The 13,882-nt window shown below is 37.0% G+C and overlaps 1 protein-coding gene across 10 annotated transcripts in view; it reads left to right on the top strand.

The window, feature by feature from the left end:
• Positions 1–13,882, top strand: part of pde4d (phosphodiesterase 4D, cAMP-specific) — a 974,428-nt gene that overhangs the window by 936,891 nt on the left and 23,655 nt on the right. For 9 of the 10 annotated variants that reach the window (XM_051930173.1, XM_051930172.1, XM_051930174.1 and 6 more), the window contains one exon: positions 10,795–10,888. In XM_051930173.1, coding sequence (XP_051786133.1) covers positions 10,795–10,888 — 94 coding nt within the window. Of the gene's footprint in view, positions 1–8,359; positions 8,771–10,794; positions 10,889–13,882 lie in introns of those variants that run through there. The other variant, XM_051930179.1, reaches the window with a different exon arrangement.

Below are 13,882 nucleotides of genomic sequence, written 5' to 3'. Positions count from 1 at the left end.
ATCTATCTATCTATCTATCTATCTATCTATCTATCTATCTATCTATCTATCTATCTATCTATCTATCTATCTATCTATCTATCTATCTATCTATCTATCTATCTATCTATCTATCTATCTAGTGTTAAAGGTCACGGGAGCAAGCCGGCATATAGCGGATACGATCGCGTATGCCTGTCCGCTAGTACATAGTGTTAAAGGTTGCGGGAGCAAGCCGGCATATAGCGGCTGCAATCGCGCTGGCTGGACTGCTGGTACATAATGTTAAAGGTCACCGGAGCAAGCCGGCATCTAGCAGCTGCAATCGCACATGCCTGTTGGCCAGTACATAGTGTTAAAGGTCGCTGGAGCAAGCCGGCATATAGCGGATACGATCGCGCGTGCCTGTCGGCTGGTACATAGTGTTAAATGTCACCGGAGCAAGCCGGCATCTAGCGGCTGCAATCGCACGTGCCTGTCGGCCGGTACATAATGTTAAAGGTCGCCGGAGCAAGCCGGCATATAGCGAATACGATCGCGCATGCCTGTCGGCTGGTACATAGTGTTAAAGGTCGCAAGCTCTCAAGTTTTACCCTCGACTTATACGCAGGTCATAACAAATTTCGTAATTTTCGGCTTAAAAATACACTCAACTTATCTGCGAGATCGATTAATATGCAAGTATCTACGGTAGATATGAAATTTGACAAAAATCATGCAACCAGAAGTGGTACTTTAACTGAATACTTTCACAAATTTTCAAGTAAACTGTGGTTATAATTAAAGATAGATAATTTAACTTTTGTATAGATATTTATAAAGATAAAAAGCAAACAGATTTGAAATTTGAGAAAAATTACTCAATCGGAAGTAGTATTTTATTTAAACAACCATCCAAATTTTTTGTATCATGGAAATATAAATGTGTACACGATATTAAAAACTGTATTCAATATAACACATATTCTTTCAATAACTATTATTAATTTTATTTTATTTCATGCATTATCAATTTAACAATAATGTGTAAACATTGTACATGCCATGTAAATTTAAAGATATAATGGGAACAATAAGCTGCTACGTCCCTGTCGTAATCCTGGTAATACATTTCATTTTATGATTTTTTTTTTTTTATTTCTGCCATAATTATCATAATTAAATGTAGCTAAATGCAGTTTTACTATTGCAACAAATATTACATAATACTAACAATACTATAATTTTTTTAATTTGCACGTAATCTAGGTAATGCATATGTAATCATGAAGAAATTCCATCACCATTTTTGACCACCCTAAGTGCAAAAATATCATTTTAATATAAAGTTTGATTATAAATAGTGATAAATGATTGTGTATCAATAAAATCAATTGGTTATGATGAGAAACTAAGAGATATGATATTTGAGAAATATTGTGCAGCTGGAAGTGGTTCTGATGACCTTTTCCTCTATCTCAGTCAATCTAGGCCAGGATACTTCTGGAGGAAAGTCGAGGGGAGCACACATGCTTTTTTTTTTGTTGTAAAATTTTTACATATATGAAGATGTTATTATTATATTAGTTTTTAATAGATCTGTATTTTTAAATATTGCTCTACACTAAGTAAAAATATTTTTGTTTGCATTAAAGTGCTTTTGATTATGTTAAGGGGTGTGTGGTGGTGTAGCTGATAGCTTTACTGCTAGACCTTAGGTTTAGTCCTGGCTCGGGGTGTCTTCAGTGTAAAAAGCATTTGTTCTTTCTTTCTCTCTGAAGTCTGTCACATTCCAAAGCAATACTGTGTTTAGATGGCAGCTTGAAACAACATTTATTTCTATGGCACTTTTTCTTACACAGTTGTCAAAGAAAAAGAAAGAACAGAAATGAAAAGTTAGGTAAGAATAATAATGAGTAAATAATAAAAATCAAAATTGGCTTACCTAAGATAGATATATAAAGATAGAGTCCTTAAATATAGTATTGTTTTTTAAGTCTCAAAAGATGAGTCCAATGATAAGGTCAGATGCTGGGGAGGACTAAAAAAAAATTAAACTCCAGATAAGCTGGTGAAACAAAAAAACAAAACAAAACAAAACAAACAACTGCCCATTCTGGCCATTTTAGTGGACATGTTGCTACCAGCCACGTTAGGTTCCCATTTCTGACCAAATGCCATTAGCATTAGCAGAATAAGAAAATGATTGTATATATCTGATTTACACAGGGTGGTCACTATATTAGGTCACCTGGCGATTCACACATCATTAACCAATCGATTATAATATTTGAACAAATTAACCTAACACAGGCAGGGACTGTGTGTTTGTTAAACTCTGGGGGAGAGTTGGTAAGGCTAAAGATTTAAGTGTCTTTGAATATGACATATTAGTGGAGGCCACATGAATCAGGATGAAAATGTCAGGCATTACATGTTGAAAATGAGCTACCAAAAATATCAAGTTAATGGCAGTTATGTAGTTAGAAACAGACATTTTTTATGAACAAGACTGAAAAAATCTGTGCGCTTGAACAGACAGGATACAGTCAGTAAACTAAAAGCTGAGGGCAGCCATTCTTCTAAAAGATGAATATCATACATCTCAACTTGTCCTTGCTTGTTCAACAGTGTGTAAGACAACCAACTGGCCAAACAAGTTCCACTTGTTTCAGCAAAAAGAAATTTTGTTTTCAGTGGGCTAACAACACAAACACTAAACACTGGGTGGATGAGTGGATCTTAAATCAGTTAACCATCTGTCATAGTAGACAGATCAAGCTATTCAAAGTTACATCACCAGTAGTGATGAGTGAAATAGCAGAGGTTTGTTTTGCATACTGTTTCACAAAATTTTGCCTAAAATTTTGCATGCAGTTTCCCAACTTTGAAATGTAAAACACACTTAAAATGTGTTATAGGGTGTAAGTCAAGAACTATTGCTCCCTAAGGGTTATTCCACAGAGAAACTGCTGTTTCATTACTTGAAAGTCCTCCAGTGCAGCCCCGGCTTTAAGTACTCCTTCCATGTGGCTCCACATGCTTTCTGCACATTCTCACCACTGATTACACCTCATATCTTTAATTTATGATCCGCGGTAACACCACCACCTATGCTGACTTTCCCTAACCTTGTAAGTCAATCTAGGCCAGGATACTTCTGGAGGATCACCAGTGGCCTCATACTCGGGCAAATAGGCTTTAACATTGGAGAAGTGTCTGCAAAGTGCTTCATGGTAGGTGCTTTCCCCGACTTCCCCATGCTGTGCACCAGAATAAATATCACTAAGCTTTTGCACATGTAAAAAAAGATAAGATGAAAATATATAACGTGCTAAATATTCAAACTCCATACAGACTGTTACAAATAATTAAAATACAATAATATAATAATTTAAGTTTCAAACAGTCCTGCGGTGGGTTGGCACCCTGCCCAGGATTGGTTCCTGCCCTGTGTTGGCTGGGATTGGCTCCAGCAGACCCCCGTGACCCTGTGTTCAGATTCAGCGGGTTGGAAAATGGATGGATGGATGGTTTCAAACAACTTTTGTTATTTTTCTTCGTAAAATAGTTGCTTTATAATATGTGATTTCTCAAGTAAGGAATATAGAAGTTTTGAATAAAGGTAGCTGTTTTTAGAATAAGGAAAAAAAAAAGTTTTGAGACAAGGTAGTTTTATTCACTCTTTGTGGCTCTGGAGAGTGGCGATGTGTGCCATGTTAACCATCACATGTAAGCAAGAATTTCACTGTACTCTGCACATGAGACAATAATGACCCTATAAATGTGTAACTCTTTAAAGATATACTTTTGCTACAATTGACAAACCATTTCTTTCACATTGTTTTTTTTTTATTTTGTAGAAGTTTGCTGTTTATTCATCACTAATCACTAGTTAACTTAACATAGCTGTCTGAAACAAAATGAGCCAATATCATTGATGTGCAAATGTAACACATTGATGAGACAATATCCTGATAAACTCAAGACTATTCTGGGGCTAAATGGTGGACCAACTTGCTGTTGTGTAGTTGTACCCAATAGACTGGTATATTGACAACACCAGATTAAGACCCCCACATGCCTTTGGGTGGCTTAGTTCTATAACAGAGAGTTGATCATACTTTTAACAGTGCAGCACCCAGGTGCCCAGTAGTTCACTCTTGCACTTAGTGTACAGGGACTCAATCGTTTCATTGAGCAGTACCCACTTGATCTTTTCGGTGCATAGAGATGCAACCATTGCATCAAGCAGGGTTAGTGGCGTTAGATCCCTTTTGTCATTTCAGTTCATGGAGACTCAATCATTTCATTGAGTTTTTGAGTTGGTGAAAAAGACCCTTGCCTTATTACATCTATTGATCTTAGGTCCTGCGGTGGGTTGGCACCCTGCCCGGGATTGGTTCCTGCCGTGACCCTGTGTTCGGATATAGCAGGTTGGAAAATGAATGGATGATCCTAGGTCCGTCCCGGTATATTGTATATTATAATGTTTTTCCACAACTGCAGTCTAATTGCACTTTCTTAAGTTATATCGCAGAGATTAGTGAAACAGACAAGTTTTTCTTGGTAGGCAGTTTGCAGAGGTGAAGATAAAAATATTTTTGCATGTAATTTCTTAATTGTGAAATGCAAAACTCGCTAAAAACTGTGTTTTATAGTTTTTAAAGGTATTTTGAGGGTGGGAAAATATGCAAGTTGCTCTATAAAATTTTTAAAGTTTTTTTTTGCAACATCATAATTCAAACAATCCACAGCACAACTGTAAAATCAATTCTGGTTTATGGTTCTTATTCACCTTACCATGGAGAAACACAGTACATTTGTTTTTTAAATTATGGCATTCTATATATTTTTGACAGGAAAACACACAACAATGCACCATGACACAAAAGTCGCCCCCATCCTCCTGTCAATGCCAAGCAACCGCCCTTTTGTGTTTCTTGAGTCCGACAGGTGTAGGTCAGGGTATCCATGCCCCAAGTGCTTTGAAGCTTCAAGTAGTTCAGATACATGTTTGGAATTGCAATCACCAAGATTATCAGCATATTTGGGAAAGTGGGCATTGTACTCCAGAACAACCACAGCATGTATGTTACAGCTTAATCAAATGTCTGCATGTGGCAAGAATTGAGTCCTGTGATTTCTTTCACTAGAAATCTTTATTTAAACACATTGTACATTAATGGCACAATGTTTGCTGGTCATGAAATACCATTTTTTGCACATTTTGTGGAAAGCTTAAACTTCGAGTTTTGCTGTAAATTCAGTGTTGTGAGAATCATTTCTCCCATCCCTAATTCTCAGCCTACTCATGTAATGGTTGCTGTACATGAATGTGAGTTAAATGATGCATTCTATATTTTAGAACTGCCTCACCATTCATTTCTTGCAACCACTCTTCAGAACTGAGCCAGAACACCATGCTGGCAAAATAGGGAGAAAAGTAGAAACCTAAACAGGACACCCGTCCATTACAAGGCAAGCTTGTGCACACAGCAACTCACATTCTAAACCAACTGGGACAAGTGAGTGTAACTATAAGCCTTCCCAATATATTAGTAGCTAATAAATAAGAACTGAACTTTTCTTGTTTCATTTAATTTTTTTTTAGTAAAGACTTCTAATGCCATAGAATGACAAAACAATGTAAGGTAAATAACTCCTTTCATTATGTTTTAGCTTTATTATGCATTTTTGCAGTGGTGAGGTGATAGAGCAGATAACACTGCTGCCTTACGATCTACCTGTCTTAGTTTGAAATCCCTTATCCCCTCATTTCACCCAATGTCTATGTGGAGTTTCACTGTGTCTGAGTGGTTTTTACACCATCATCGCTAAAGACGTTAGTGTTAGGTAAATTTACAGCTCTAAATGAGTATGGGAGTGTGTGTGAGTGGGTCCTGTGATGGATCAGCACCCTGTTCAGGTAGTGCCAGCATAGGCTACAGCTCTCCATGATATGGAAGTGGATTAAGCAGGTCAGACATCATGTTATGTCATGCGTTTATGGAGTGACATGGAAAGGCTGAATTTTGTGCAAGGTTTTACAGTGATATGAAAAAGTTTGGGAACCCCTCTCAGCCTGCATAATAATTTACTGTACTTTCAACAAAAAAGATAACAGTGGTATGTCTTTCATTTCCTAGAAACATCCGAGTACTGGGGTGTTTTCCGAACAAAGATTTTTAGTGAAGCAGTATTTAGTTGTATGAAATTAAATCAAATGTGAAAAACTTGCTGTGCAAAATGTGGGTCCCCTTGTAACTTTGCTGATTTGAATGCATGTAACTGCTCAATACTGATTACTTGCAACACCAAATTGGTTAAATAAGCTTGTTAAGCCTTGAACTTCATAGACCGGTGTGTCCAATCATGAGAAAAGGTATTTAAGGTGGTCAACTACAAGTTGTGCTTCCTTTTGACTCTCCTCTGAAGAGTGACAGCATGGGACCCTCAAAGCAACTCTCAAAAGATCTGAAAACAAAGATTGTTCAGTCTCGTGGTTTAGGGGAAGGCTACAAAAAGCTATCTCAGAGGTTTAGACTGTCAGTTTCAACTGTAAGGAATGGAATCAGGAAGTGGAAGGCCACAGGCACAGTTGCTGTTAAACCCAGCAGGTCTGGCAGGCCAAGAAAAATACAGGAGAGGCATATGCGCTGGATTGTGAGAATGGTTACAGACAATCCAAAGACCTGCAAGAACATCTTGCTGCAGATGGTGCATCTGTACATCGTTCTACAATTCAGCACAATTTGCACAAAGAACATCTGTATGGCAGGGTGATGAGAAAGAAGCCCTTTCTGCACTCGCGCCACAAACAGAATCTCTTGTTGTATGCAAATGCTCATTTAGACAAGCCAGATTCATTTTGGAACAAAGTGCTTTGGACTGATGAGACAAAAATTGAGTTATTTGGTCATAACAAAAAGGGCTTTGCATGGCGGAAGAAGAACACCGCATTCCAAGAGAAACACCTGCTACCTACTGTCAAATTTGGTGGAGGTTCCATCATGCTGTAGGGCTGTGTGGCTAGTTCAGGGACTGGGGCCCTTGTTAAAGTGGAGGGTCAGATGAATTCAACTCAATATCAACAAATTTTTCAGGATAATGTTCAAGCATTAGTCACAAAGTTGAAGTTACACAGGGGTTGGATATTCCAACAAGTCAATGACCCAAAACACAGTTCGAAATTTTTAAAGGTATTCATGCAGAGGGAGAAGTACAATGTTCTCGAATGGCTGTCACAGTCCCCTGACTTGAATATCTGGGAAAATCTATGGGATGATTTGAAGCAGGCTGTCCATGCTCAGCAGCCATCAAATTTAACTGAACTGGAGAGATTTTGTATGGAAGAATGGTCAAAAATACCTCCATCCAGAATCCAGACACTCAAAGGCTATAGGAAGCGTTTAGAGGCTGTTATATTTGCAAAGGGGGCTCAACTAAGTATTGATGTAATATCTCTGTTCGGTTGCCTAAATTTAGGCACATGTCTAATTTTGTTATGATGCATATTGCATATTTTCTGTTAATCCAATAAACTTAATGTCACTGCTGAAATACTACTATTTCCATAAGGCATATCATATATTAAAAGGAAGTTGCTACTTTGAAAGCTCAGCCAATGATAAACAAAAATTCAAAGAATTAAGAGGGGTTCCCAAACTTTTTCATATGACTGTTTTTATACAGGCAGTATATGTAAATTCCTCATTGATAATAACTGAAAAAAAAATTTGAATCCAGTCTTTTAGAGCTGTGAGGAAGAAGCACTAACCTCTGCCCCACTGCGCTACCCCAGGATGGCAGAAGAAAGCCAAAGTCAGTTAGAAATTTTGATTTTCAGTGGTGTACAGATTCATTTTCAATTAAAATCTATTTTTGAAGTAAAGTAAACAAGGAAAAAAACCTCAGTGAAGTAAATAAATTACTGTTGTGTTAGGAAAAAAATAATTCAAATTACAACATAATGTGAATTTTATTAAAGTAAACATAGAGCAGTAGATCTAAATAAGCACATTGAAATCTGTTCAAACATTTAAGACCATGTAAAGTTATTAATGCAGTCATAAAGTTTCTGAACTTTATTTAGGGAGCTGCTCTAGTCATTTTGAGGAATTTCCACCATTACATGCCATTTATTAGATGTGCAAGAGAAAAAAGAACAGGGAGAGAGGGAGAGAGTTAAAAAAAAAAATCTGTTCTGAAGGATGAACCTTTTGCTCTCCACCAATCACATTCTAGGTATAAGCCTCCCTGCACTGTTTTGCTGGGCATTTTGCTTTTTAATGGAAAACGATTGGCTGTATATCACGGGTGTCACTTGCCTGAGCGTTCTACATGGCTGATTGTGAGATCAGATCCTTATTTGGAAGCTGTTGACAGAACTAGTCCTTCCAGGAGTTTTGCATCTTTCTAAATACATTATTCATCAGCCTCTGGTGCACGCAAGAAGATGCTATTTCCCAGCTATTTGGCTCTCTCTTCAGACCTGGATTTTAGTAGCTTTGAGCTGTTCCCAACTGACAAATCCAATCGGAATCTCTACAAATGGCATTTTTACTTTGGGCAGACAAGGAAAATATGGAATATATTTACTGGAATCTTTGCATATTCCTTCATTGGCACACCAACCAACACGTTTAATGCCAGTATTTGTGGATTAGCAGTTTTGTAGAGAGGAGCTGCTGGTAGATCTGCTGTTATTGCTTCTTTGCAGTTTGGGATTTCTTCTAATTTGTTGTATCAAATATTTTTCAAAATGCCTGAGGCAAATTATTTGCTTTCAGTCTCCTGGGGGTACATAAAGGTAATTTTCTTTTTTCCTCCTTTTGATTTGAATGTCACTTTTTGGTGGAATGGTGAGAGCTAAAACTGGTTCAGGAGCTAAAGTTATGTTTTAGAAAAATTTCCCTTTCTGGAATTTAGTTACTATTAAATGAAAGTGAAAATTAATAATTAAAGTGTCCTCAAAAGTGAGCGAAATATATATTCCTCTTAGCTGGTATAACAGACTAATCTAAAGTACTATTAATACATTGATGATGTGATGTATTTGTGAATTTCAATATATGCCAATGGAACATCTTGAAGTATTTGTGTACAACAGCATATCTGGCAGTGGATGATGTAATTTTTTTCTCAAGAACGTAAACATTGCAGATACATACATGATGCACATCTTATTTAATTTCTGAATGTTTAGATTAGCTTTATGTGTTTCTATTATTTGGGCTATTTTATGTTTGTGTAATGTCCTGGATATTTTCAAATGCATTTATCTGTGAATTATCTGTGAAAGATTACAAAAATGAGGAATGAGCTTCAAGCAAATGCATTATTAGATTATTGAGTGTCGCATTCCGACAGACTCTACCAGCTGAATGAGTTTAATGAGATGCTGTCTGAAATTCAGAAGAAAAAGCATTCATTATCAACTAATATATTTCTGTTCATGCTTGCTGGCTTGCTGTTGCCCATTTTAAGTAGAAAGGCTCTGCATGTCATCTGCCACCTGGGAGTTTCTTCCCTGTGAGATGCTTCTGGCTAATGTCATGTGCATAAATCAGATGTTCAGTTTTAACAAAAAGCACCCTTCATGTTGGAATTTGCAGTATATAGCTTAAAATAACAATGCACACATCTAAGAAGGATAGTCTTTTTTCTGAAATGGACAAAATGGAAATAGTCCGTTATCCAAAAATGAGAATGAGAACAATTCCTCTATTTGATTTTTTTTCTTTGCAGTTTTCAATAGGCAGTACTGTGCTTTCAATACCAACAATTTAATAATCTTTTCATTTTTATTTTATGTAGAACCTTTCATAGACAATATTATTGTGAGGTCATTTAAAAAGCAAAGTTTGTGGCATGAGATAAAAATTATTTGCATGCCCAAGCTTTGGAATGAAATCTGCAAGATGTGTTGTGTATCTGAGCTGCTGAGAAAAATTACAATGACAGAGCGCTGAACTGAGCAAAAATTAAATGGGTGTTGTTCGCATGAAGTTCACCTTGAACACTGCTGTCATGATATCATATTAAAATGTAAGATCTGCCGTATGCAGTACTAGATTGATCTATCTATCTATCTATCTATCTATCTATCTATCTATCTATCTATCTATCTATCTATCTATGTGAATACACTGTTCAGTTAACTGCACTTTGTTAAAAATAGACAAATGCATCATTATCACTGTGTCAGTTTTCAAAAGACCACTGAGTTCTTCGCACCTCCAAATGATGTGGCGTGATTTTTATGTTAATTTTCATCCTTTTTTTCTTACACATGGGGGTGTGAAGAGTTTGCTGTTTCATAGGAAGTGAGAAACAAAGACAGTCTCACATATTCAAGGCGAGATATTCAATTATTTGCATTTAAATGTTTAAGCACTAGACATCCTAAGAAACACTTGTTTTTAGCATTTTCTTTATTTTATATAATCTGTCTGCAGTCTCACATTTGCTATCTGAATATACGTTCACTACTGTATTCCTATATCTGTACTTTATATGGTGGTTCACAATTAAACAATGTGCTGCTTATATTTCAATATGCCGCTTAACAAAGTCTACTGTTGGTTAATCAAGTTACATACAATTACATAAACAGCAGACCATAAAATGAAGACTCTTATCATCAGTGTGTATGTGTATATATATATATATATATATATGTATATATATATATAATATGTGTGTGTGTGTGTCTGCATTTGCAATCTGCGGCTAATGGGTGATTTATTTTTAGTCTCCAAATATTTAGGCATGAAAGCACCTACAGTGTTTTGTATTTCTCTGTTTCATTTGACTTTTGTTCTTCTTTTCCAGTTTAAAAGAATGCTTAACCGAGAACTTACACACCTCTCTGAAATGAGCAGATCTGGCAATCAGGTCTCTGAATACATCTCAAACACATTTTTAGGTAAGGCTTTGAAAGGTTCTATTGTTATATTTCTGGAAATGTTCATTCCCCTCTTTTATTTTCAGACAATGATGTATCTCCTGTCCGGCATTCTTAAATTTATATCCTAAAATGGAAATAAGTACAGTGTAAACAGATCCATTTATGTCTTTACTGATTAATGTAATCTAAGTATAATTATCAATTGTAGTTTTCCCTCAGTTTGTTTATTGTGCAGTTTACTTGATTTTCATTGTCCACTCATTTATTGATCCCCCAATCCTTTACAGTGCACCCCCAAACACACGCACACACACATCCTGAGGGGTTTCAGAATCAGCAATCAACATGACGGGGTGTCTTGGCATCATGGAAGTAACAGAAGCCTCCCTAAGACGTTCGCTCAGGCATGTGAAAACTTCAGAATCTAAACTAATCTAAACCAAGCCTGCCAAGCATCATTTTTAAATAATTGAAATATTATTTAATTTGATGAGGAATATTCTTCCAAACTGTTTTACATGATTGTCACAAGGTAAAGAAATTCATATTGGTATCCTAAAGTACAGTCAAACCTCATTTATCAGCCAGTGTACCATATTCCATAAGTCATGAGACTGCAGCCCTAATCTTTAAGGTGACATTTCCATCTTTACAGTATACTGTATTATACACGCATTCATATGTGCGTATGGACTGGTGGGGAACATAAAGGCCAGAGACAAAAGGGATCAACATTTATTGTGTATGTTCCCATTAATTACTTAACTCCTTTAAATTCATCTTTTTGGTTTAGTCACTCGTCCTGTAGAGTTGTAACCTTCACACTGGTATGGCATTTATCTAGATACTGTGTATATTTATTTATTTTTTTGAGGCTGAGCCCATGTAAACGAGCTCAAGTGTAAAGTGTCTGTATCAAATTGGGTACCCATAGTCAAAACCCAAACAGACACTTGAATAGCTTCCAAAGACATGTGTGTTACTTGGTCGCTTTGCCGTGTAACAGACTGGCATTTTGCCCAAAGTACAATAGCTTCCAGTCTTACCGCCAATACTGTTGGTAAAGATTCTGACTCTTGTACTTTGGATAGGAAGATGTCTTTAAAAGTGAGCGAAAGAAAATTAAATGATTATTTTAGAAGTAAAAGTAGAAATGCATATTTTATGAATTGAAAAAAAAAATTGACAACCAGATGGTGCAGTGGGCAGTGCTGCTACCTCATGGATTCAGCATACTAGGATCAAATTCCAGTTCCAGTCATATACCATATGGAGTCAGCATGTTTTGCTATGTCTCCAGTTTTCTTCAAGAACATACTCCCTAGGTCCAGTGGCAATTCTAAATTAATGCTTGGATAAGCTTGAGTGTAGACTCTGGTGGACTGATGCCCTCTCTAGGACTGTTTCACTGCTCGTAAAACCACAACATACCACAATGTTGCTTACTTGCTCTGTGCCCTGCACTCCCATGACAAACTCCAGCTCTCCAGAATCCTGATATGGAAATGGTGGGTGTTGCAAATGCATAGATGGAAATCTACCACAATAATTGCTGGGTAATATGTTCAAGAATTACAGTGCTGTCATCTGAGTAACAGCACAGTACTGATTACTTTTCACATCTTACAATAATTTAAAAATCAAACATTCTCAAACCTGTTTAATTCAATTCAAGATCATAGAGGCTGGAGGTAATTCTGGCAGCTAGACATGAACAGCCCTGGATAGGGAGTGAGCTCATTTTCCATCCATCCATCCATTATCCAACCCGCTGAATCCGAACACAGGGTCACGGGGGTCTGCTGAAGCCAATCCCAGCCAACACAGGGCACAAGGCAGGAACCAATCCCGGGCAGGGTGCCAACCCACCGCAGGACACAGACATACACACCCACACACCAAGCACACACTAGGGCCAATTTAGAATCGCCAATCCACCTAACCTGCATGTCTTTGGACTGTGGGAGGAAACCGGAGCGCCCGGAGGAAACCCACGCAGACACGGGGAGAACATGCAAACTCCACGCAGGGAGGACCCGGGAAGCGAACCCAGGTCCCCAGGTCTCACAACTGCGAGGCAGCAGTGCTACCCACTGCGCCACCGTGCCGCCCCTTGAGCTCATTTTGCAGTAAATAATTAATGATATTTCATTGTTAGGACTAGCAAAACTTTCTCACACCCAAATGGAAAAAAAAAATGTACAAATATTATCCTTCTTGCACCAAGATTAGGCACTTAATCCTCCTCCTCCTTCTCTCAGCTCCTAAAGCACAAAGATAATGAGATGATTTGAGCTACTTGGGGGAATTTATTCTAAAGGTCAAGTTAGTTTCAGCCTCATAGCTTCTTTTACATTAAGGTCAACTGGAAGGATGCAATAAAAAACATACACAGTTAAATAAAGCAAGTGAAATATACAATGACAATTGGCCTGTGCCATCTTGGTTTCAATACAGTAGAACTGTGCATTTTAAATTATTATAACATTAAGTTTTTTGTTAGTCCTTTGTGTTTTTTGGTAAGCTGCCCAAATAGCACACTGTCTATAGTCCTATTTTTGTTCTCCAAATGTATTTAACAAAAAATACACAAAGTTGTCTGGTAAGTATTTAAATAGTAGTAAAGATGGCAAACAGTACAATATTTGACTATTAGGTGAACCTTGAGTGATTTTGTAATTGAAACATTTACCTCAGCAATCATGCTCACTTGCCTATTTTGCCTCTGATACTCTAATGTCAAATACCAAAGAGGCAACATTTTTGTTTCTATATTGTAAAAAATGAAGTGATAGGAGTATTTAATGATACACATAGAACAGCAATTGTCATATAATGGCATAGAATCTTGTAAATCTGAATGCTGCATGCACTCTGATCATATTCATTCAGAAGACTGAACCCCTACAAAACATGATAGAAAATAGTCAGACTGTGGCTCAACATAAAATTAAAAATGGGAAATCCATTTGAAAATTAAGAGGCTGAAGAGTTCTACTCCAAGGAGAATGT

This window comes from Erpetoichthys calabaricus, chromosome 7, assembly GCF_900747795.2.
Source record: "Erpetoichthys calabaricus chromosome 7, fErpCal1.3, whole genome shotgun sequence".
NCBI classification, from domain to species: domain Eukaryota; kingdom Metazoa; phylum Chordata; class Cladistia; order Polypteriformes; family Polypteridae; genus Erpetoichthys; species Erpetoichthys calabaricus.
Note: the sequence above shows the minus strand (reverse complement) of the source record. Positions and strands in the feature narration are given on the sequence as shown.